The sequence below is a fragment of the Phoca vitulina genome, unplaced genomic scaffold (assembly GCF_004348235.1).
Source record: "Phoca vitulina isolate PV1807 unplaced genomic scaffold, GSC_HSeal_1.0 scaffold42, whole genome shotgun sequence".
Classification (NCBI taxonomy): domain Eukaryota; kingdom Metazoa; phylum Chordata; class Mammalia; order Carnivora; family Phocidae; genus Phoca; species Phoca vitulina.
Genome location: NW_022589745.1, coordinates 11,462,246 through 11,487,789, shown reverse-complemented (window position 1 = coordinate 11,487,789; position 25,544 = coordinate 11,462,246). Strand labels below are relative to the sequence as shown.

Sequence of the window (25,544 nt, the reverse complement as noted above, 5' to 3'; positions counted from 1 at the left end):
TCTCCCCAAACCTTCTCGATTTGATTCAAATTCTACTTAATGTTAAAGACCAAGGACAAGCTCCACTCCTCTTGATTCCGTGAACTTTGTTGCCTTTTCTGAGCTCCTATAGCATCATTCCTCTGACACCTTTCATTGACTTTATCTATTGAGTTGCATAATTTTTGGTGTTTATTTAAAAACCACTGTTTGCACTCTCTTTGTATTTGGCTACAGATATACAAATGAAAGCTAGCATCTTAAAGATACTTTACCATTTTTGTTTTATAGAAGCTGGCTGGATAGGAGGGGTTCAGACTTGTTTATCTCAAGCAGATTAATAAACAAGGGGTACCCTGGACCGGGACCTAAGGCGTACCCCTGACAGGCAATAGTCACTGTACTTCCTACTCTTAAAAGGGTTAATCCAGCATTTCCTTTCCACGCCCAGTTAACCACACCTCCTTCCTGTGAATCAAAAACGACAGCGGCCTGGGAAGTTTGTCCGTTGCGAGATGCCGTAGTGGCCCCGCTTCGGTGGCTCGGCTCCCGGGCGAACATGGCGGCCTCCGAGTCAGTGCCGGCTGTGAATCCAGCCACCGCGGAGAGCGAGGAGGAGACGATTCTCTATGACTTGTTGATCAACACCGAGTGGCCCTCGGAGACAGAAGTACAGGTGAACCAGGCCCCTCTGGAGCTGCGGCCAGCTTGGCGCGGGCGCTGTCCGGGCAGAGCCACGTAGCTGGAGCCACGTAGGGTGGTGGAGCTGGGTGGGAGGGGGAGCAGGGCTCCGCCGCTTGTGCTGTCGCCCTGGCAACGGCGCCGCGGATTTGTAACAGGGGTCTGGGTCCCCTAAAGCGGGAGGTACCTGAGGTCCGTCCTGGGCTCCCGAATTCGGTCGTCCGGGCAGAACCTCGGGCTCTGGGGCACGAAGCTTCCCATTCCGGATCTCAGTTTCACTGTCTGTATTTGGAGGGGAGGCGCAGCTGCTGCCTGGATTCTCGGTGGTCCTTTCCGGGGGGCGAGGCAAGAGCCGACCAGGGCTGATCCTCATCTGCAGCGGGAGAACTTTCCAGGACCCTACAGTCACCTCAGCATCTGGAGGGCCGCCGCGGAGTGCGGCATCAAACCTTTACCTAACCTCCTTGGTGCTGAATTGCACCCATTCCTGTGTATTTCAGTAAACAAGCATTTAATATGCCAGTGTGTCGGTCCGTGTCCCAGATAATGTACGTGTGTGTCCGTCCACGTCCCAGATACTGTGTCGGGCGGTGGGCATAGAAAGGTGAATAACTTTTGTAGTATCTGCAGTCTAGATGGCAGACCATCCAGTAAACCTTTTTCGTCACTTAGTATAATTGCGCTGTGATAGTGGTATGAACAAAACGCCCCGACAGGGATGAGTGAGGAGCTGCTGACCTGGGGTTGGGTTCCTTGCTGAAGAAGGGGTTCAGGGGGTTGGTAACCTTAACTGGACCTTAGGGTTTTCAGTCGTTGGGTAGAGAGGGGCCTCCCAGCACAAGGTGAACAGTAGGAACCAGGAACCCACATTTGTTCAACATATTTACTGAGTGCCTGTCATTGTTTTAGACTGCGAGGATGCAACAAGATTCAAAAGGACTTTTATTAAAGATCAGGGAGTCCTGACATATGAGTTCTTTTTTACATCTTTCCCGTTTCTTTACTGGAGAAACTGCTCATTCTCCTATCTATAAAGTTTGTAGTTTTTCTTTAACCTCCTTTCCATTGCAGTTTTTGCTTGTCTTGAATTCTTGAATAATGTATTCTTTCAGGCTGTACATGTTGTTTTTCAAGTATATACTTAGTTTCTGTTTGTCTTGAACAATGTGAATATTGTAGGGTATGTAGCTAGGAGGCTGTTGCTGCTGCTATTGGTCAGAAAAGTTTGCATATTCACTCCTTAGCACTGGTTAATTACGGGAATGTTTCAGAATGCTTAACATTATAAATTGATTAAAAAAAGTACAGCGTCAACTTACATTGAAACCTCATGGCACTTTTTTTGTTTTTGTTTTGGTTCTATTGATTTCACCTGCCCAACTTCAAGTTCTTGGAGGGCGATTACATCGGATTCATCTTTATAACCCTCCCCAGGACCGAATTGTGTATTACTGATCAGTGGATAATCAATTCATGTTTGTGGAATGAAATACCTTTTCTGTGCTTTTAAGCTGTATCTGTCTGCACTTACTGTATGTCCATGTTCCTCTCTTAACAGCACATTAGTACATTTTATTATTTGTAGTGCCTGCTATTGTTTAGCTTATTGTTTAGTCTATGCTTAGGAACTATTTAATATAGCGGTTGTACATCAGTGTGCGTGTTAGTAGCATTTTCTCGGTGGATATACAGCAAATACTCAAATTTGCCTCCAGGTACGAGTTTATTAATCCATACGAGCACTTTTCCTGCAAGCAAAAATTATTTTAGGTCTTTCTAACCCACCCAAGTAGACTGCTGAACTGGCAACCAATATGGTCTTTGCCCTTGACTTCTTCTGTCTCTGGACTGGTGTTTTGACATGTGGTGTTTGAGTTTCCAGCTTCAATCCTTGTCCTGTGTCCTGATGAATGCCTGTAACTGTACCATGCTTACTTTTGCTTTCACTGTGTTCAGTCCTGCTTCTACTTCTTTTGTTTCTAAATAGCGATTTGTAAATACTGGTAACTTGTACCCTGTACTGAGTATTAGCAAAGAAATGTAACTTTACATATTGTGTAAGTATTAGTAGAAAATTCTCAAATGTAATATTCTTTTTTCCCATTGCAGTCTAGAGGCAACCGAAAACACGGTGCATCCTTTATCGTCACAAAAGCGATTAGAGGTAAGTATAGCTTATTTTTCTTTATACAATGATATAGTTAGATAATTTTTTCATTTCATTTATAACTTCGCTGTTTTTGAAACTTTAGGAATTTTATTTATTTATTTTTAAAAAGAGTTTTATTTATTTCTTTGTCAGAGAACAAGCAGGGGGGAGCAGCAGGCAGAGGGAGAAGCAGACTCCCCGCTGAGCAGGGAGCCTGATGTGGGGCTAGATACCAGGACCCTGGGATCATGACCTCAGCCAAAGGCAGATGCTTAACTGACTGAGCCACCCAGGTGTCCCCAAAACTTGAGCAATTTTAAAATGTTCTTTAGACTTACAGAGCCTGATAAAAATGAATAGCATACATGTTATCCGATTTTAATTTAATATATGTGTGTATTTTAATTTTAAGTGGTTTACGTGATGTTTCAGCGACATCTGGTCAGAGTTATTCAGATTAAAAATTTGATTAACCAGAGCATTCATGTAACTCCTGACAAAGTTTGCATATGAGCTCACAGTATCTGAGAAGATCTTGAGCACTGGCTGTATTACGTTGCTGCTGTGAGAACTTTATTTATATTTATTGATCTAACCCTTTATTAGACCAGCAAGGTAGGTGCTGTTATGACTTCATGTTTTTAGATGAGGAAACTTGTCCAAGGTCACTCATTCGGAATTTGACTGCATGTCTTTCTGGCTCCAGAGCTCATCCTTGTAATAACTGGTGAATTTGAGCTACTTATAAAAAGAAGTTTCGGTTTCAAAGGAGTTAAGTGCTTGAAATTAACTATAATTTTATCTTCTCTTATAAGCACTAGAATATTCAATTTTCATTGTGACATATATTTTAAAATTTTGATAACTTAGAAAATATACACAAGTAATAAAATTCATTTAGAGAAATTCAGAGAATATGGATAACTATAAATTCGAATGAACAATTTTCTCATTTTACCACCTGGAGAACATCTGTTACCCTTCAGACTTTTTTTCATTGATCTATACCTATATGTTCACACTCTCATACACATTTTAAATGAGATCATATAAAGCATCATTTGTCAATAGTGTAGTTAATCTTAAAAGTAAAACTGTCAGTTATTCTACCAGCAAAAGAGGGTTATTCAGGAATAACAGAATTGCAATTCAGGACAAGCAAGTTACAGTAAAACTATAGCCAAGTATAACAAACAGAGAAGAACATTATTTTCTGGAGGAGGAAGTTGGGAGGGGTTGTTCTGAATGAAAGCCCATTGGAGTAAAGCATTCAGGTGATGATGGTTTCTTACTGCCTGAGTTGCAGGGGGAGTCCATTTCTTGTAGGCAGTCTGATGGTACATTGGTACATCTCTTCCTTCTTGGGGCCTATAACTGATGATACTTTCCTGTTGATGATTCTTCTGTTGAGGCCTGACACTTCTTCCTATAATTGATGTTGAGTGTACTACTCCCCCTTCTAGCCTCCCGACTCTACTTAAGTGAGGTGTCCCTTTATTTTCAGTGTGTTAGAGATTTTTTTTTCCCTGGACTTGTGCATTTTAGGTATTTTTTTTTTTTTAAACTTTTGCTATAAAGTACAAAATAATATCTTAATTTTTATACAAATATTTTGGTTTTAAAGGGTGACTTCTACTCCTTGGTTTTATTAAAGTCTTTGGTGAAATTTAACATTTCAAACCACATTTCCCACATCTCAAACCACATTTCTCACATTTCCTTTTTGTACTGTTAGGAAATACTTAAAATGTTTGAGTAACACAAACTTGGGACTTAACATACACAAATGTATGATCTTAAAAAAGTTACAGTGTATATTAGATTATATACCTTTATTTTAAGAATTTTGTTCTCCATATTTTGTAATGGTTCAGTCTGCTGTATATTTTAGATTTATCGTCAGTGAAACTAATTGAAAGCGATTCCTAAAGAATAGATGATTCACATTTGGTTTTGCTATTTTTTATTACAGATCGTTTATTATTTTTACGCCAATACATCTGGTACAGGTAAGTGTCCTTCAGAGAACAGTATGAAAGTCAAATGCAAATATTATCCTATTTAGGACTTAAGTTTTCAGAATTCAGTCCCAGATTGTGATACAGATGCTGACATTCAGGTGAATGAAGTAGACCTTTTCAAACAGTTGATATACTGACAAGGTATCTCAGTCGACTAAGGGTAATTTTCGTCCTTTATAGTCATTATTCAGAATATCTCGGGATGACTTCTGCTTTCTCTGATGAGTGTTGTCAGCCTTATCTTGAATGCCCACATGCTTGGGGAGCTTTTTAAAAACAATTTTGTTCTTATTGTATCAACAGTTCTTGTAGTCAATATTCAGTTGCTGTGTATCAAGGAAGGTCCTTTAGGTTTCAGTTCTTGCGTACTTTTTAATTCTTTTCAGTGTTAAGTCTTTTTAGGCATGGTGTAAGTGTTCAGGCTTAAAAGGAACAGAGAAATGATCGTTCTGACAAATGATATAGTTCTGCTTTTAGACAGGTGTATAGGAATTGTTTTATAGATTTATTTAACACAGATTGTTTTTTCCTTAAGGACATCTAATCTTAAAAGCTCCGGAGATAATAGGGTTTTATAAAAGAGACCTTTGACTCTTCTCTAGGATTAGCTCTGAATTTTTTCTGCTCTGTGTGTGTGTGTGTGTGTGTATAGATTTAATTTCTTATTTAATTTTATCTTGTTTTTTGGGGGTGTGTGTTCAGTATGATAGGGTAAAGAGATGAGAGCTGAGGGAGGGGCAGGGACAGGGAGGAGTATTTAAGAGGTAGGCTGTTTTTCCTGAGCTCACTGGGTGATCTAGCTTGATAGTCCTGAACATCTTAGGGAAGTGTGGGCAGAAAATATGTCAGTATAGGTCAGTGCCATGAAGTGATTATTTAATCTTCCGATATGTTACTTTCACAGGTAACATAAAGTTAACTGAAAAAAGTTCAGTTTTTGCTCTTGAGTTTATAGTAATTAAACTTAAAGGTTTCGGGGCAATATTTGTTTCAGGTAGCTTTTTCTTTTTCTTTTAATTATGAAGTATTATAAACAGACTGAGAATTACAGACCTTTTAAGTCCGAACAAGTTTATTATGGTATTATCTGCATGTGAATTAGGCAGTTTGCTGTTTGGTTCAGATAGCTATCTCTCTCTTTTTATGCAAAATGTTACAACTCCTTGCCCCCCCACCTCCCTTCCCCACCAGAGGAAATTATCATCCTCAGTTGATGGTATTGTTCACATGCATGTTTCGTATCTTTGTTATAATATTTCTGTAACTACCATGGTATAAAATATTTTGTGTTTTAGAAATGAACATAAATATGCTGAATGTATATTACTGATACTTTTATCCTACTTTTTTGTTTTCTAATTTCCATGGTGTTTTTTTTCTCGTTTTTTTTTTTTCCCACCAGCTTGTTTTCTTTATTTTTCTTTTCCATCTATTTTCTTTTCTTTTTTTTTTTTCTTAAAGATTTTATTTATTTATTTGACAGAGAGAGAGATAGGGACAGCAGGAACACAAGCAGGGGGAGTGGGAGAGGGAGAGCTGGCTTCCTGCTGAGCAGAGAGCCTGGTGCGGGGCTCGATCCCAGGACCCTGGGATCATGACCTGAGCCGAAGGCAGACGCTTAACGGCTGAGCCACCCAGGCGCCCCTTCCATCTATTTTCTTGATTTCCTCCTGCCCTGCGTTACTCCCGATTTGTTGTATCTGCTCATACACTGCCCGTGAATCCTTTCCTCCTGTCTTTGGTGAATGATGTTATTGTGAGCTTGTGCTTGGCGATTCTTGCACCACTTGAGTGAAGTGAAATTGCGGTCTGATCTTGCATGTAGTAAAGGTTTGGGATTTTTCTTTTTCATAGGGGATTTCATTCCCATCCTCCCACAGACCGAATTCCAGACTTAGATGACATTCCTGAACAATGCTCGCCCCCTGCCCCCCCATGGCGAGGTTTGTCCTTCCTCCTTTCACTGAGTGCAGTCATGTCAAGGGGTCAAGGGACATGCTGGCCTTGCTGGGGTCCCCCTTTCAGCTTCTGTTCTTTCTGTGCCCTGCAGCTCCTTTCCTGTCCCGGGTGTTACCTCCTGTTTTGAGTTCTTGTACCTGTACCCAATTCGAACTTTAAGTTCCCCTTTCATTTCTAGCACTTGAAGATTTCTTTCATTCTTGTGAGTTTAGCTGTATACCAGAATTTGTTAGACATGAGTCAGAATTTCTAGGTGTGTGTAACAGGAAGGGTTTCTCGCAGGCTCACTCTGCTATGGTACGGGTATCTTCGATATCTTTTCCTTAGGAAGGACATAAAATTTATGTTTTGAACATACCACCATGCTTTTCTGGAAAAAGAGCTATGTATGTGGTCAAATTTCAGATAACTAATTAGTAACTCTTAGTTTTGGGTTTACCAATATTCAAATCTTATATTCGAATGGAAAAAAAATCTTATCTTGCTATAGCTCTATATGCTATTTATAATATTTATTTACTTATGTGTGTCTTTCATGATTAGATTTTAAGTTAGCTAATGTGTTGTTTCAGCCCTGTGCCTTTTTTGCTCCCTGATGGACTGGTTCGCTTGGTTAATAAACAGATAAACTGGCATTTGGTACTTGCAAGGTAAGGTGTTAAAAATTTATGTGTTTCTCTACTGGGATTAGCACTTAAGTTTCATTATGGATATTAATTTTGGGGACTTTTGGCTTGCAGTCTTGATTTTATTTTTATTTTACTGAATGTGAATTCACTTTGTCACATATGATTGGTATCTTTTATTTATTTATTTTATTTTTTATTTTTTTTTAAAGATTTTTATTTATTTGAGAGAGAGAATGAGAAAGAGAGAGAGAGCACATGAGATGGGGGGAGGGTCAGAAGGAGAAGCAGACTCCCTGCTGAGCAGGAAGCCCGATGCGGGACTCGATCCCGAGACTCCAGGATCATGACCTGAGCCGAAGGCAGTCGCCCAACCAACTGAGCCACCCAGGCGCCCCTGATTGGTATCTTTTAAATGTATTAATTCACCTGTATTGAATCATTTTTGTGTACACTTCGGTACCTTTATACTCCTTTAGTTTTAAGGTCAAAAGTTGGATAATTGAAGATGCGAAAGCATTTAAAAATGATTTTTAACATCTTAGAGTCATTCCATCTTTGTTGAAGACCGCTGCAAATATTCACATAGAATTTTTTTCTCTCTCTCGGCCGTGAAAGCAATGGAAAACTTTTGGCTGCTGTTCAAGATCAGTGTGTGGAGATCAGGTAATTGTTAATATTATTCATATTTAAAACTTCCCTTGAGAGAGGTCAGGTAATTGTTAATATTATTCATATTTAAAATTTCCCTTGAGAAAATTTTACTTGATTTAGGGGAACTAAGATTTTTGAAGGGGCGTATTTAAAGGGATTTTACCATTAACTCGCATAATTTTGTGAGGTGTCAAACACCACTTATGCCAATTACGGGACGAAAGATACTTTGTTAGAGTAGCAGGGCCTACTTCCCCAGATCAGTCTGCTGTCACCTGTGAAATTTTACTTTCTCAGGAGACCAGGCATATCTTCAGAACTCTAGAAGTCACTCTTGTTTGACTGGTTACTGCTAAGTCAGCTGAAGCAGATACTCAAGAAGGTATTGAAGTAGGGACTACTTTGCTCTGTTGGCATAAAGCTGTAGATGGAATATGAGTCTGTGAAAGACAAGGATTACATATTACTTGAGACCAGTGATATTCTGTCATCTTGAGACATTCAGTGGTATTCTGTACACATCTAGAAGGCTTCTCTAAGCTGGGCTTTCCATGTACTTTATTTTTTTTTAATTTTATTTATTTTTAAAGATTTTTTTATTAGAGAAAAGGCAAGGGGGGGGGAGGAAAAGGGGAAGGGGAGGGAGAAGCAGGCTCCCTGCTGAGCAGGGAGCCTTAGGCAGGGCTGAATCCCAGGATCCTGAGATCGTGACCTGAGCTGAAGTCAGATGCTTAACCAACTGAGCCACCCAGGTGCCCTTCCATGTATTTTATTTTTAAGTAATAGATCAGTTGTGAAAGAAATAGCAACAATAGCAACTAACACAGGAAAACTAGTTAATTTGGGGGGGGGGGGAATTACCAATAGCAGACAAAATGTGTTGCGTTTCTAAAATTAGAGGCTACTTCTTCAGGCAAGGTGTAGCTCTTGGTTTTTTAAAAAATAAGCAATGAGACTGAAATTTCAGGATGCCTAGATACCAGTCAAAACTTTCTTCTGATACTGTATTATTCTTGACTAAGCATAGTATAATGAGCATTCAGTTGTTATCACACTGGTTTTAGCTTTTTGTTTTTGTAATTTCTTTTTCTAGTTATCCAAACAGACCTGGACCCCTCAACTTGTGGGGGAGTAGACAGAGGGTTTGTCTGCATTGGGGCATCAACTTCAGATGTGGAGGCTTTGTTTCATGATCCCTCTTACAGTCATCAGGATGGAGATGATTGACAATAATGACAGCCTTTCCAAACTACATTACTTAATTTGGCATGCTTTGATAGGCAGGTCCCTCTTTTTTAACACAGCATCAGTAAGCATCAGGCTGACACAATTTTTGAACTTCCATTGTTCATAGGAATGGGCAAGTACTTGCTATTCTGTTTGTTGCAGTAATGTGAACTGTATCTTTTTGAGAAATGTGCTATGGTGTGACTTTACAAATAACCGTTAATTGTCAAAATTTCCGTCTTCCATGAAATGAGAACATCAGTGGAATGATTTTAGGTGTTAGGGTCAGAATGTGCATGTGGGGATGGGATTGATATTTAGGCCAGTGAAGAAGAGTTTGACCATGGGTTTCTGGAATTCGTTAATAAAATTTTTGATGAGAAGAACAAAAAAAATTTGCTTTTATAAAAGGATTTGCTACTGGATTGTTAGGGTGTAAAATATTTATAAAACTTGTACATATATCCAACTCCAGGAATTCACTCATGTATTTGAGACTAAGTGGTGAGGGAAGATTTCTAGCTAACGGAAGTGATGCTCATCAAGATCTTATTCATCTGGTGTGTAATTTGCAAAAGCTTTTGATAACATTATTATATCTAAGGAGTCTTACATGGTGAGGCATGAATTCCACTAGCAAGCTTTTCAGAAACACACTCCCTATGGACCCACCCCTCCCCCTCAATGGTTAGGTACCAATCCTTTATGCTCCTGAAATCAACACTATTATACTTAATGATAGGCTAATGCTAATGGTGTTGGGCGTTCTCTTGTAAGTGCTTTGCATGTGTTAATTCATTTAATCTTTGCAGAAGCCCTGTGAGGTAGGCATTGCTATTTTTCTCCATTTTAGAAATAAGGAAGCTGGCACAATATGGCTAAATTACTTGCTTGAGGATTTGAAATCTCCCATTCTAGCTTCAGTGTTCCTGCTTTTAACCACTAATCTGTACTACCTTTTGATCATGTTGTTTAGCCATATATGCTTGTATGCTTACATGTGGGTTTCCCCTGGTATAGTTAGGGCTACTGCTTTGCACAACTCCAGGGTTGTCATTTACTTAAAATTCCTTGTGAGTGGGATCTGGTGTCTGCAAGTCCAGTTACACTGTGTGTTCCTTGGAAGCGGACCCTGTCCTTTTTTCCTAGCAGTTTATTGAAGATTTTATTTTAGAGAGAGCTAGAGAGAGAGTGAGCATGCACGAGCAGGGGGAGGGGCAGAGGGAGAGGAAGAGAGAGAATCTCCAGCAGACTCCCCACTGAGCTTGGAGCCCAGTGCAGGGCTTGATCCCAGGACCCTGAGATCATGACCTGAGCCGAAATCAGGAGTCAGATGCTTAATCGACTGAGCCACCCAGGCGCTCCTCCCTAGGAGTTTATATTTCCTTGAACATAATAGATGCCTGGTTAATGTTTGATGAATAAGTAAGGTGTTTGTAAGTGGGATAGAAGAACCAGATGCTGGGAGGACATTACAGGGCATAGTCCACTGACTTGCTCAGAGTTGGCAGTCAGTTCCTCTTGCTGAAGTGATAGATACACTTTGTAGTAATCTGAAAGGAAGAGTGCTTGAGCAAAGATGTGGAATGGTTAGCAAAGAAAAAGGGCAGGGTAAATCCTCAAAGTAAACCTGATGCACCGTGGCTGTGCCTGAGTTTAAGATCTTTGTTTTCGCTATTCCACGTTTGTTTTTTGTGCTGTGGTGAAGAACACATACAAGGCAAGATTGCTCAGTAGTGCTAGTAGTGGGCACCCGGTATTCGGTCAGTATTTGTTGACTGTATTACAATATGAAAGATTGCTCTAGTGTTCGGGGTCATTATTCAATATTTGGAAGCAGTCATAAATAGGAAATGTTTTTGAGGAGAGAAAATGCAAAGCTGAAACACATGTTAGTTGTAGTTCAGAGAGAGCCCTGCCTTTTGCAAGATCATACCAGGGCTGCTGGGCCCCAATGTGTTTGTAGTGGGTGGCAGGTGACTCCGGTCCTTTGCTCTGATACGGCATCCCTAACCTGCTTGTGTGTGGGGCTCACATGGATAAAAAGCGACTTCTTGTGAATTGCTACTTTAATTTGTAATTTGGCAGTAATTACATATTATAAGTGCTAATATGTGTTTCCTTTTATCCTAAATAGTGAAGTAACAATTTCTTATTATGGGCTGTTATAAATACAGGGACTAATTAGGAACCATCACAGAACACAACAAAAAGCATTAAAATAAGGGACTCATAAAAAAAGGCACTCTCCCCCAAATTTGCTTAAGTGAATATATTTATGAAGTTTTGACAGGACCAAATTTATGTCTCTCTCCCTCCATTTCCCCAGCAGAAGAGCAACTATTATTTGTGATGATACTAAGGATGTAAGTAATAAACACTGACTTAAGTCTAGTTTGTGCTAATTTATACGTATTTATACGTGTCTTGTTTAATCTTTCTCTAAGCTATGAAGTTGCTATCACCCATTCTATTTTATTGAGAGGAAATAAAACTCCTATGGAATATTTTGTCCAGGTTACCCAGATGAGCTGAAATCAGGTCAGCCTCACTTCAAAGACCATGTTCTTTCCACTGTATTCTACTTGGAGGCTGAATAGTCAATTTCTTGAAGAAAGTTATTACCATATTTATAATTGGCTTTTGTCTGTCATATTCTTTTTTATTTTTATTATTTTATTATTTTTTATTTATTTTTTTGCAGAACGTGCCCCTTTAATACCCATCACCAGGCTAACCCATCCTCCCACTCCCCTCCCCTCCCCTCTAGAACCCTCAGTTTGTTTTTCAGAGTCCATCGTCTCTCATGGTTCGTCTACCCCTCCGATGTCCCCCCCTTCATGCTTCCCCTCCTGCTAGCTTCTTTTTTTTTTCTTAACATATATTGCATTATTTATTTCAGAGGTACAGATCTGAGATTCAACAGTTTTGCACAATTCACAGCACTTACCAGAGCACATACCCTCCCCAGTGTCTATCACCCAGTCACCCCGTCCCTCCCACCCTACCCCCCACTCCAGCAACCCTCAGTTTGTTTCCTGAGATGAAGAATTCCTCATATCAGTGAGGTCATATGATACACGTCTTTCTCTTTTTGACTTATTTCGCTCAGCAAAATACCCTCCAGTTCCATCCACGTCGTTGCAAATGGCAAGCTCTCATTCCTTTTGATGGCTGCATAATATTCCATTGTATATATATACCATATCTTCTTTATCCATTCATCTGTCGATGGACATCTTGGCTCTTTCCACAGTTTGGCTATTGTGGACATTGCTGCTATAAACATCGGGGTGCATGTACCCTTTCGGATCCCTACTTTTGTATCTTTGGGGTAAAATACCCAGTAGTGCAATTGCTGGATCGTATGGTAGCTCTATTTTCAACTTTCTGAGGAACCTCCATACTGTTTTCCAGAGTGGCTGCACCAGCTTGCATTCCCACCAACAGTGTAGGAGGGTTCCCCTTTCTCCGCATCCCCGCCAACATCTGTCATTTCCTGACTTGTTAATTTTAGCCATTCTGACTGGTGTGAGGTGGTATCTCATTGAGGTTTTGATTTGGATTTCCCTGATGCCGAGCGATGTTGAGCACTTTTTCATGTGTCTGTTGGCCATTTGGATGTCTTCTTTGGAAAATGTCTGTTCATGTCTTCTGCCCATTTCTTGACTGGATCATTTGTTCTTTGGGTGTTGAGTTTGATAAGTTCTTTATAGATTTTGGATACTAGCCCTTTATCTGATATGTCATTTGCAAATATCTTCCCCCATTGTGTCGGTTGTCTTTTGGTTTTGTTGACTGTTTCCTTTGCTTTGCAAAAGCTTTTTAACTTGATGAAGTCCCAATAGTTCATTTTCGCCCTTGCTTCCCTTGCCTTTGGCGATGTTTCTGGGAAGAAGTTGCTGCGGCTGAGGTCGAAGAGGTTGCTGCCTGTGTTCTCCTTTAGGATTTTGATGGACTCCTGTCTCACATTGAGGTCTTTCAACCATTTGGAGTCTATTTTTGTGTGTGGTGTAAGGAAATGGTCCAGTTTCATTCTTCTGCATATGGCTGTCCAATTTTCCCAACACCATTTGTTGAAGAGACTTTTTTCCATTGGACATTCTTTCCTGCTTTGTCAAAGATTAGTTGACCATAGAGTTGAGGGTCCATTTCTGGGCTCTCTGTTCTGTTCCATTGATCTATGTGTCTGTTTTTGTGCCAGTACCATACTGTCTTGATGATGACAGCTTTGTAGTAGAGCTGGAAGTCCGGAATTGTGATGCTGCCAGCTTTTCTTTTCTTTTTCAACATTCCTCTGGCTATTCGGGGTCTTTTCTGGTTCCATACAAATTTTAGGATTATTTGTTCCATTTCTTTGAAAAAAGTGGATGGTATTTTGATGGGGATTGCATTGAATGTGTAGATTGCTCTAGGTAGCATTGACATCTTCACAATATTTGTTCTTCCAATCCATGCGCATGGAACGTTTTTCCATTTCTTTGTGTCTTCCTCAATTTCTCTCACGAGTATTTTATAGTTTTCTGAGTACAGATCCTTTGCCTCTTTGGTTAGATTTATTCCTAGGTATCTTATGGCTTTGGGTGCAATTGTAAATGGGATCGACTCCTTAATTTCTCTTTCTTCTGACTTGTTGTTGGTGTATAGGAATGCCACTGACTTCTGTGCATTGATTTTATATCCTGCCACTTTACTGAATTCCTGTATGAGTTCTAGCAGTTTTGGGGTGGAGTCTTTGGGGTTTTCCACATAAAGTATCATATCATCTGCAAAGAGTGAGAGTTTGACTTCTTCTTTGCTGATTTGGATGCCTTTTATTTCTTTTTGTTGTCTGATTGCTGTGGCTGTCATATTCTTTTTTAGAAGATTTTATTTATTTATTTGACAGAGAGAGACACAGTGAGATAGGGAACACAAACTGGGAGTGGGAGAGGGAGCCCAGTGTGGGGCTCGATCTCAGGACCCCAGGATCATGACCTGAGCCAGAGGCAGACTCTTAATGACTGAGCCACCCAGGCACCCCATGTCATATTTTAATAAATATTAGTCTTTACAATTTGTTTTAAAAGTGATGCTTAGTCATTTTACCAATATTAGAAAAGAGTTAAGTATTTAAGAAAGAAGAACTACAAATTACCTACGGGTCAGCCAAAATGCTGTATGTTTTTTGTACCTTTTCTGTGTGTGGGTGTGCTCTTTAGTCTAACAATACATTCTATACATTTTATTTGATAACCTATTTTCTTGATAACTTATGGGAAGATGTTCATAATATATTAATTTTCAAATCACATACAGCAATTGCATAATATTTCATTGAGTGCATTAGCAAAATCTGATCTTCTACTGGGTATATTTTTCTCTTTCATAAATTAGGCTGCATGAATTTCCTTGAGATCTGTGTGTATCTGTAATTATTTCCCAGGGATAACTTTATTATAGAAGTTGAATTGCTAGATCAAATTACTGTGGGCATTAAGGTTTTTTGATAATTGTTACTAAATTATTTTCTAGAAGGTTTACCAATTTTCATTTTTAAACATATAATAATGATATTACTTTGGTATATATTTCAAGATCACAGATTTTAAATAGGTCACTGGTAACAAATATGGTCACCTCTTAAATCTATTTGATTTATTAAAGAAAGACTTATTTTCCCCTAAGTGATTTAAACTTTGTAATATGATACAGACCATGGTTCTTGACCAAGATCAATCTGTGGAGCTTTAAAAAAATATTGTTGCTTGGCCCTGTTCCATATTTGCTGAATCAGAACCTTTGGGGAGGGGCCATGCATCTGTATTGTATTAAAAGACCATATTTAATCTAACTTACGCTTACATTATTCTATTCCGGGTGTAGCTCTGTTTCTCGTGAAATAAGGTTGCAAGAAAACGTTGTCACCAATGGAAGGGTCTTATTTGAGCACAAATCCATGTCTGAGAGAAGGACTGGTTTAGTGTTGGGCAGACAAGTTGTCTGTTTTATCATTTTTGTGGGGTTTCATAGTACAACAAAATGGTGTTGTGGTGAAACTATTGGCTTAATTTTACACATATTTTGCAGGTCTGCAAAAGATGATTTTACATCTATTATTGGGAAATGTCAAGGTAAGAGTTTCCAAAATATTGAAAAAATGAAAATTTCAAATTTACAACAGTTAACAGTATTCCTTAAATGTCAGAGTAGATACTAAATATTAATAAGGACTGTTGTGACTCTATTAAACTAATTTTAAAACTTCTTAATTGATTTCTCTTACTGCCTTAAATGTTTTGCTTTGTCCATTTTGGACATTTTAAAGAGATTTGAAATTGCCTGGGTGGCTCCGTCCGTTAAGCGTCTGCCTTTGGCTCAGGTCATGATCCCAGGGTCCGGCGACCTAGCCCCGCATTGGGCTCCCTGCTCTGAGGGAAGCCTGCTTCTCCCTCTGCCCCTCCCCCTGCTCATCACGCTCTCTCTCTCCCTCTCTCTCTCAAATAAATAAAATATTTTAAATAAAAGTCTATGCCAGTTTGGGGATAAAGTATTTGTCTGTAGTCTTTTTTTTTTTTTCCCCCTAATGTAATCTCTCCACTCATTGTGCGGCTTGAGCTCCTGACCCTGAGATGGAGTCACATACTCTACTGACTGAGCCAGCCAGGTGCCTCTAGGCTTTTATTTTGAATTCAATGCAAAAAATAAATATATATATATATATATATATAAATATATATAAGTCAAGAGTTGATTAGATACAAACTAGTAAAAAAAAATCTGGGATTTGATCATTCTTCTGCTGATGTATTCAGCACAAATTACTATCATTTATGTATATGAACCATTTTGCAGTGTACTAGGGATATGACTGAGCAAAAAGGCATGGTCCCCTACCTCTTGAGGTATATAGACACTCAAAATATAATTACTAACTTTGACAAATCTGATGAAGGAAAAATACAGAGCAGAGTGAGCATTTAACCAGGGCTGTGAGATGAGATTGTTGAGAAAAAGTGACTTTGGAAAGCAGCCTAAGGGATGAGTAGAAGTTAGGAGAAGCTGGGGGCGTGTTTCTGTCTGCAGGAGCAGGTATGAAAAGGCAGAGGGAACCTTACAGGAAGAAAATAATTAGGAGGGTGCTATTAGGTAAACGCAACTATTCTCTGTGTTTTAGTCAGGGACCTGCAGTTCCATCTGTCTGACCATGGGTCAGTTTAACAGTGTCATAGTTGTAGGAGTCCTAACGATGGTAATCATGGTTGTTGTGATGATGACAAACATTTATAGTGACCTTACTGTGTGCCAGACACTGTATTTAGGGTTTTATATGCATTTTTCTCATTTAATTGGAAGAACATAGTATACATATTTTATCTCCAAGTGGCATTAGGGTAAGATGATAAATCCTTGACAGTGAAAGAGCGAGGAGAAGGAAGATATCGATAGTTTTGAAATCTACAAAATGATGGTAATACAGAGGATTTCTCCCAGCTTCCCCGTGGCAATGCTGGTCTTAAACTCCTTGTCAGATGTGCCATTAGTGAATGGCTCAGGGCGAGTTTCCTTCTCATCTTTCTCATTTTTGGCCATCCACATGTGCTCAGAAAAATAAAGATCAGATGTTTGAAAGATGTTTTCGGTTTTCTTATGAATGGTGATATTCTTTTTTTTTTTATTGTGTTATGTTAATCACCGTACATTACATCATTAGTTTTTGATGTAGTGTTCCATGATTCATTGTTTGCGTATAACACCCAGTGCTCCATGTAGTACGTGCCCTCCTTAATACCCATCACCAGGCTAACCCATCCCCGCACCATCCTCCCCTCTAGAACCCTCAGTTTGTTTCTCAGAGTCCATCATCTCTCATGGTTTGTCTCCCCCTCCGATTCCCCCCTTCATTTTTCCCTTCCTACTATCATCTTCTTTTTTTTTTTAACATATAATGTATTATTTGTTTCAGAGGTACAGGTCTGTGATTCAACAGTCTTGCACAATTCACAGCGCTCACCATAGCACATACCCTCCCAGTGTCTATCACCCAGCCCCCCGATCCCCCCCCCCCCCCCCCCCCCCCACTCCAGCAACCCTCAGTTTGTTTCCTGAGATGAAGAATTCCTCATATCAGTGAGGTCATATGATACATGTCTTTCTCTGATGGACTTATTTCGCTCAGCATAATACCTTTGTTTGATAAATATTAAGCTGCTGCTGTGTGCCAGGCACTCTCCTAGGCGCTGTGTACAAAATGAGGAGTGAGCTGTAGGTGACATTGAAGGGTTTGCAGTCTGTCAGGGAAGAGAGAAATACTTCACTGCAGCGGTACTGACACAGTGGGGAAGCATCGCTTTTGCTTAACTCAAGCCCTGGGAACCTGTGAAAATGTCTCTCGCCCATCACAGCCCTAGCTCAGGCTTTTAACATTTTCACTAAGTTTTATTTATTTATTTATTTATTTATTTATTTATTTATTTATTTATTAATTAATTACAACTGTTTCCTGACCAGGTTTTCTTCTCTTTGCCTCTCACTGATCCACACTTCACACTGCTTGCCAAATTGATCGCTGTTAAATGGGAATTCCATCCAGTTCCCCTTCAGATCTGGCTCCCTGCTTTCTAGAAATGTGACCTTGGACAGGTTACCTTACTGAGACTCAAGTACCTATAATGACATAATGTTACAGACTGAGTTTTGGAAAAAAATAGTAAGCGCTAGTATATGTAAAGCTCTTAGGATAACGTCTGACACATCCTAAGTACTTAGGAGATCTTAAGCTTTTATCATCACCACCACTACTAGTCCTGTTATCCTGCCTAGAATCTTTCAGTTGTTCCCCACTGACTCATTTTTTCTGACCTTTCAGTCAGTCTGTCCCTTAAGATCCCCCTGCCATACAGCCTGTGTTCTAGTACAAAGCAGCTCGTGCTTTTCTAGCCCCATCGTGCTTTTCATGCCTTGGTACAGATAGTTCCTTTTGCCTAGAGGCTCCACTTTTATATTTAATTAATGAGTCTTACATATTTTAGTTCAGGCATCCGCTCTCTTGGGAAACCTTCCCTTCCTGCCTGCTTCCTCATCATTTGTACATCTTTCTTAATGTTTTCCTAGGACTTATTTGTACATGTATCACCACACTCAGGCTAATTGACTTTTTTCCCCCTTAGTTGTTGATGTGCTTATCTGATTCCCCATTAGACTGTAAATTCTTGGAAGGCAGGGCTCCCATCTTACTCAGCTTTTTTTGTTCCTGATGCCCAGTATGCTGTCTCACATAGTAGGCACACAATTCTTGATCCTATCAAGTTTTTATGAGTTTATGTATGACTATGTATGTATAACTCCTGTGAGTTAATTTTAGAAATTCATGACTGTATATTTATAATTTGTATATACACATATAAAAATTATGGATAATTGTCATGATATTCATGGTTTTTATTCCCTATGCACACAAATGTGTATACATACCACAAATAGATAAGGGGCTCTATTTGCTTAGTATCCTGTTGAGAATACTAGAAGAGTAGTGTTTGTGCAAGCTCTAGCATTTTCTGAATTTGCTTTCAGTTATCTCCTCACCAATGCTTACTAAAGTAGACCAGACCTGGCTTACGTAATGTGTAAGGATCAAGAAGTTCCCAGAAGAATAATTTAGGATGGATATTCAATTACCTATTTCCCAGTGCTGTGCTTCTGTTGGGTGAGGGCTTGGGGAGCCTGCGGTGAGCTGCTGAGAAGCATGTTCGGAACGTTGGAGTGATTCAGACATGCAGGGCCCTTTTTTTTTTTTTTTTTTTTTTTTAAAGATTTTTTTTATTTATTTATTTGAGAGAGAGAGAATGAGAGACAGAGAGCATGAGAGGGAGGAAGGTCAGAGGGAGAAGCAGACTCCCTGCTGAGCAGGGAGCCCGATGCGGGACTCGATCCCGGGACTCCAGGATCATGACCTGAGCCGAAGGCAGTCGCTTAACCAACTGAGCCACCCAGGCGCCCCCAGACATGCAGGGCCCTTTTGAGTTGTGACTTTAGACACTCACTCTTAGCCAGTATGTAAACTGAGAAATCTGCAAGTTAACATGAAAATGGGAAGCTTAATCCTCTGTATTTCACACAAATTATTTGTTAGAGGTTTTAGTGTGTACAGTTAATGTGGCAGCATGGATGGAATAATAATGCTTTGAGAACTAATGTTTTATTTTGTTGGCTTCCAATTGTGTGCATTTATGACCTTAATGCTGCATTAATGGCTTCTTTCCATTTCATATAATTTGAGGTAATGATCATTTGCTTATTATCTGACTCATCTTTATGGGAATAACTCTCATATGCCAAATATTTCCTGTGTATGCTTGAAGAAAAGGAGCCAGATCATTGTTAATGCATTTTTGAAACTATATATTGCAGACTCTGCAAACTAAAATAGGAACTATTTAGTTCCACTTTGATATTTTTCAATTATTGCTTTATAAAGTATATGCCATTTGAGAATGTTTTAAATGGGGTTGCATCTTGTTTTGGCTCTGTTTGCCAGGCCATAAATATTAGCCTTCTCTTTCTGCCTTGAATAGTGACCTAAATAATAGCATATGGAATTAGAAGTTTAGATTATTTATTTATTTTTTTTAGAGCTGTACTATGTTGAGATTTTTCTCATATTTCTGATTTTGAGATCCCATAAGCCAGAGCTTCCAGTGCTAAGGAGCAGCTTGCCTATTGTAATTTTGCTGAGATCCCATCAGCCCACTGGTGGCCTGGTGGGCCCCAGGACAACCCAAGCTGAGATACTGTTTTTTGCATTTTTGTATTTCTAAAATTGGCTTGATATTTTGTAGTTTCCATCATATTTTTATTGAGATTCTCTATATATTCTTTATGTTTATATTTTCCTTTGGATTCCCAAATATGCTTTAATAGTTGTTTTGAAGCCCTTGTCTGCCTATTCCTTAATTTGTATATTTCTGGGTCGGTTGGTTGAGTTTTCCCATGTTTATGGATATTTTCCTGCCTCATATGTCTAACACTTTATTTTTTTAATTTTATTTTTAAAATTTGTGATCAATTGATTTTATTTTTAAAAATTATTTAAATTTAATTTAATTAACATATACCATATTATTAGTTACCAGGGTAGAATTTAGTGATTTATCAGTTGCATATAACACCCAGTGCTCTTAATTAATTTATTTTTTTATTTAAAAAAAATTTTTAAGTAGGCTACATGCCCAATGTGGAAGCCAACACGGGGCTTGAACTCATGACCCTGAGATCAAGACCTGAGCTGAGATCCAGACTCAGACACTTAACTGGCTAAGCCACCCAGGCGCCCCTTATTTTTTTATTTTTTTACTATTTTATTTTTTTCTGACACTTTAGATTGTATGCTCAACATTATGGAGTTGAGTTATTAAGTTCTGTTATCTTCCCCTAATTATTGAGTTTTGTTCTGGGTTGTGGTTCATTTTTTTGTGGATCAGCTTAATCTTTTAAGGCTTGTTTTTAAGTGTTAGAGGATATGGTTTAGAATAGCTTTTACTTTGGGGTTAGATTAGTCCTACTTTAAGGTGGGGTCTTTCTGGGATCTCTTATGAGAGCTCCAAGTGTTCATTGACATCTTTCCACTCCGACGGGGTGGAATTCTAACATTTCCAAATCCTCTCCAAGCTCAGGCAGTTGTTTTCCCCAATAGTCTTCCTGTTCTTGGCCCTGCAGTGTGTGTGTGTGTGTGTGTGTGTGTGTGTGTGTGTTTTTTGAAGGCCCAGGGTTCATACCTCCTTCTCTGCCTCACTTCCCTCTGGAATGCTGCCTTGCAGATTGTATTCAGCTTAGTAGCTCCAAACTCCATTCTTTATCTGCTGTGTTCATTGAGATTTGCACATGCTGTTGGAGGTCCCTTTTCATCCACCATGGTCCAGAAGGTGCCTACTGGCTGAAAGTAGCTTCTCCCAGTGACCATAGTCTTGCACTGCCTGTAGTATAATGTCTGAAAATAGTTATTTTGACCTATTTTTCTTTTACAGTAGAAGATCTAATCTGAAACTAGTTACCCTGTTTTTTTTTTTATGATAAAACCAGTACATATGTGTAACAAATTCAAACAATACAGAAGTAGAAAAAGTAAAAGTAAACTTTTTCAATTTGTATTTTTCATAAGAACTTATATTAATTTAATATAAAACCTTCTATGCTTATATAAACCTATATATACATGGATTGACTTTTTTCTTTAACAAAACAAGATCATCTTGTATAGTTTGTTCTCCCACTTCTTCTCCCTCTGACTGAATTGATATCTTTCCCAGTCAGTGTGTACAGATGCATTTCAGTCTTTTAAATGTAGCCACAGTATTCCATTGTAAGAATGTGAACCACATGTTTTTTATTCCCCTCTTGGTAGAAATTTAGGTTGTTTATAGTGGCTTGTTTTCTTCCTCTTTCTCTTACCCATCTTTGCCCCAACCCCCTCCCCCAGCACTGGAAAAGACATCCTGTTTGTCTCTGGGTTTAGTATTCAAAATAGCTACGACTATAATTCTTTCCAGAAAGTTACACCTATTTATACAACTATGAAAAAGGTATGATTGAAGTTGTTTCTTTTCTCCACTGTCAGCACCATATGTTACCTATTTAAAAAATATTTGTTAGGTTCACAGGCAAAGGAAAAAAAAAAGCATATTTTTAGTTATTAGGTAGAGCATATGTTAAGTGGCTATTTTTTTGTGAATTGTTAGATCATATCCTTTTGCCTATATTACTCTTAGATTACTTTTTCTTATTGGTGTGATAGTATGAATGTTAATCCTCTGTCATATATGTTGCAAATATTTTCACCCAGTCGATTTCCTTTTAAATTTGTTATGGTGGTTTTTTTTTTTCCGTCCACAGAACTTTTTTTTTTTGGTAACTGCATTTGTCACTTTTTTTTTCCTGTATAATTTCAGGGTTTTTCTTCGTGGTGAGACCTTTCTCATTCCAGGATTGTAACATTTTTCTCATGTCTTTACCAACACTATTATTTCAAGCATTCAGATATTTAGCTTCTCAGCAAGTCTTTATAACTTCACTAGTTTGCTCTTGCTCACTGGAAGAGATTGTTCATTCAACCCTTCATTTTGCAAATGAGGGAGCTGCACCTCCGTGATCTCCCCAAGGTCGTGCCCCTTCATTTTATGGCAGCACTGAGAATAGAACCCAGTGTTCCTTGCTTCTTAATCTTTCCCCCATTTCTTTCCAGTCTGGGTGGGTGAACACTGGAGTAGCGTGTCCTCCGTCAGCTCTTGAGTGCCTGTTACTACCACTAGAGGGCTGGGCCCTGGAGATGCAGTTCTGAACAGAATGGGCCTAGCACCTGGCATTTTGGAATTTATAGTTCAGTGAATAGACGATAAAAAGTAGACAAACATATGCATAATTGTTTGGGAGAAGAGATGTGAAGGATGTGAAATCGTTGGATAGTGGAGAATAACAGGGCCTTGAGCTGCTTAGACAGGATGGTCAGAGAACGCATCCGGTGAAAGTGATACGTATCACTGAGAGATTTGAGAAATTGAAAAACTTTTGAAAAAATTGAGACCTGAAAGATGAAAAGGAGCCAGGAAAGGGCTCAGGGAAAGGGGCTCCAGGCTGAGAAAACAGCACAGACAAAAGTGCAAGGTGGGAAAGAACTTGGCAACCGGGCGGGTTGAAGGGGCCACAGCTGGTGCGGATGTGAGTGAGAAGAAATGGTTTCACTGTGAACGTGGCAGGTGTCAGATTGCAGGCTTGGTTTACCAGCAGCCATTCTGAATACTTCCCAGACAACCCCACTGACACTTGCTTTGTGAAAATCTGGACTGTTCATTCCTCTCCAAAACCACACAGTCAGCTGGAAAAATGCGGGGATAAAAACCTTTTTTTTTTTTTTAACATTATTAGGTGAAATCTTATTTTGTGATGAAAACATGTCTTTATCTGGGTCAAAACACATGCTGAGTTTTCTGGAGCTACTGGCTGTAACTAGAAGTAATAGTAAAAACAAATCCCTTTCAGATGAAATTTATTTTAGATAAAGAATGTGGTACATAAATCTGTTTATCCTATCAAAATGAGATAAGAGGAAAAAACCTATTATCACAGCTAAAACAGTAATAGTGGAAAAATGTTTCTGTGTTTCTTTAGCACGTGAATATTTTTCAGGGCATTAAATTATCCCCCCTGGTGTTTGTGTAGCATCTGTGTGTAGGCAGGTCTTGTATTCCTGTGCTGTTTATCATTTTGTGCTTTGTTTACTTCAAGTTTGATTTTTATTTAAGCTTTATAAAGATAGGGAACTGATCTTTTCCCTCATTTTATTTCCATTAAAAAATTTTTTTTCTAGAACGTGTGTAGTATTTTGTTCGTCTTTAGTATATCCACTAGACCCTCCTGTGTTCAAGGGCCCCTCTTGGATTTTTTTTTTTTTTTTCCTGTATGCTTTTTCCCTGTCGATAAATAGTCAAAGAAACTCCTTGATGGCTGGCATACTTTTCTCCTGTACAGAACATCTATTATGTGTATTACACAGATAAGAGGGAAGTCTGAATTCTATAGTAGCTCTTCTAGGTGGAGAGAACAGTTATGTAATTCACCTTTAATTGGTAGTCCTTGAGGGATGGTAAACTCTTACCATTACTTTGTCCTGTTAGTATAGATTTTCCTGAAAGAGTTAGTCTTCACTCATGAGTGAACTCTTCACTCATTAGTGAAACACTAATCACCTTCCGTTCCAGGTTCTAGGATGGCAGTGTTGAATAGGACACTGGATTTCATGGTGGATTTCATGGAGCTCAGAGACTTGTGGGGGAAATAGTCCTGTAAACAACATAAAGTGATGTGATAAATGCTGTGGAAGAGTTTTGTACTGGATATTTGGGCACAGAGAGAAGAGCAGTCAGTTTTGAAGAGTGCCAAGGAAGGAGGAGGGAATCATTTGTTACCTCAGGTGGTTGTAACAAAAGCGAACCCTTTGAGGAGTACTGAAGAAGAACATTCTAGGCAGAGGCAGCAATGTGGATGAAAGACAGACTCTCGAGTATGCATGGTTTGCTTATTTGCCACGTGGCTGTGTTGTTGGTGGCTTATTAGCTGTGTGGTGGAGGAAGTGGTGGGAGGCGACCCTGGAAGGCTGTGATGGGGCCCTTTGTAAGGGCCTTGCAGGATGTGATCTGTTGCTCTTTTTAGAAAGATCTCTTCGGAGAGTATTGAGGAAGGATTGGGGGAAAAACTGAAGGGAGGAGACCAATTAGGAGGCTGGTGAGAGAGGCTCAGCAAGAGATGGTGAAGCCTGAATGGGGTATTCTATTAGTAGGGGAAGAGAGAGAAGCCCATGACTCTCAGAAACCTTCTGAGGCAGTCCTGAGGCTCAGTCCAAACTCGGACTGAGAGGCAGTGTGTGGTAGTGAGCTGCTCACTGTTTGGGAATGCAGGACACATAGGTTCTGGGTTTTCTTTGCTCTCGACTCTCGATGTCACCTTGTCAGTCCCTTAATCATTTGGAATCCCTGCTGGTAAAGGGAGGGCACTGGTTCTACCGGTCTCTTCAGTTCTGGGATTCTAATGAGGGGACACTGAAGCGAGCAAAACCTCAAAAACCTTGAACAAATCTAACAGAGTTTAGAGTTTCACAGTCCCTTTTTTTGCAGCTGATAGCCTTTCTCTTCATTATGGTACTGAAAAATTCAGAGCAGAAAAAAGGTATTGGATTATTAAGGTTGATTATTAAAATATTATAATTGTGGGACTGATTAGGGATAGTACTTGATTCACCTAATACATATGTTGATGTGAGATATGTGTGTGTATATATCTCTCCAATACTGTGTCTGTATAACCCTGCGTCGTATTTCCTTGTTACCTATATTTGATGTATTTAAAAGATCTCAGTTGAAATTTTCATTTTGTTGCTGTTAGAGGAGCTGAACTCATTGGATTGGAAATTATTTTATGCCCATTCTCTATGCTTTTGATCTGTCTTAATTTCATAAGTATTTTGAGGTGTACTGTTCTGAGCCTTTCCCAGACCCGGGTCTGCTCAGCATTCAATAGACCACTGGTGTCAGTAGTCTTTGCTTCTTAAGTAAGTGGGGCAGAGTTTGCTGTGGTTTATATTTCCCACTCTTACTTGGAGTGGCTTTCTGGAAAGTGTTCTTTTCTATTGAATTGAAGCGTTAGAAATCCTTGGGAGAGGATGTAACATAGTTGAATAATTAGTTTAGTTGCATTAACTGTAAATGCTAACTATCTGTATGA

The 25,544-nt window shown here is 39.2% G+C and overlaps 1 protein-coding gene across 3 annotated transcripts in view; it reads left to right on the top strand.

Annotated features, from left to right (window-relative positions):
* Window positions 1–479: 479 nt before the first annotated feature.
* Window positions 480–25,544, top strand: part of NBAS (NBAS subunit of NRZ tethering complex) — a 313,374-nt gene continuing 288,309 nt past the window's right edge. The window contains exons 1-6 of one of the 3 annotated variants that reach the window (XM_032430100.1): window positions 480–655; window positions 2,770–2,824; window positions 4,782–4,818; window positions 7,362–7,439; window positions 8,034–8,081; window positions 15,366–15,409. In XM_032430100.1, the coding sequence (XP_032285991.1) occupies window positions 539–655; window positions 2,770–2,824; window positions 4,782–4,818; window positions 7,362–7,439; window positions 8,034–8,081; window positions 15,366–15,409 (379 nt within the window). In that variant the 5' untranslated portion in view covers window positions 480–538. Of the gene's footprint in view, window positions 656–2,769; window positions 2,825–4,781; window positions 4,819–7,358; window positions 7,440–8,033; window positions 8,082–8,376; window positions 8,452–11,628; window positions 11,663–15,365; window positions 15,410–25,544 lie in introns of those variants that run through there. The other 2 variants (XM_032430101.1, XM_032430102.1) reach the window with 2 other exon arrangements.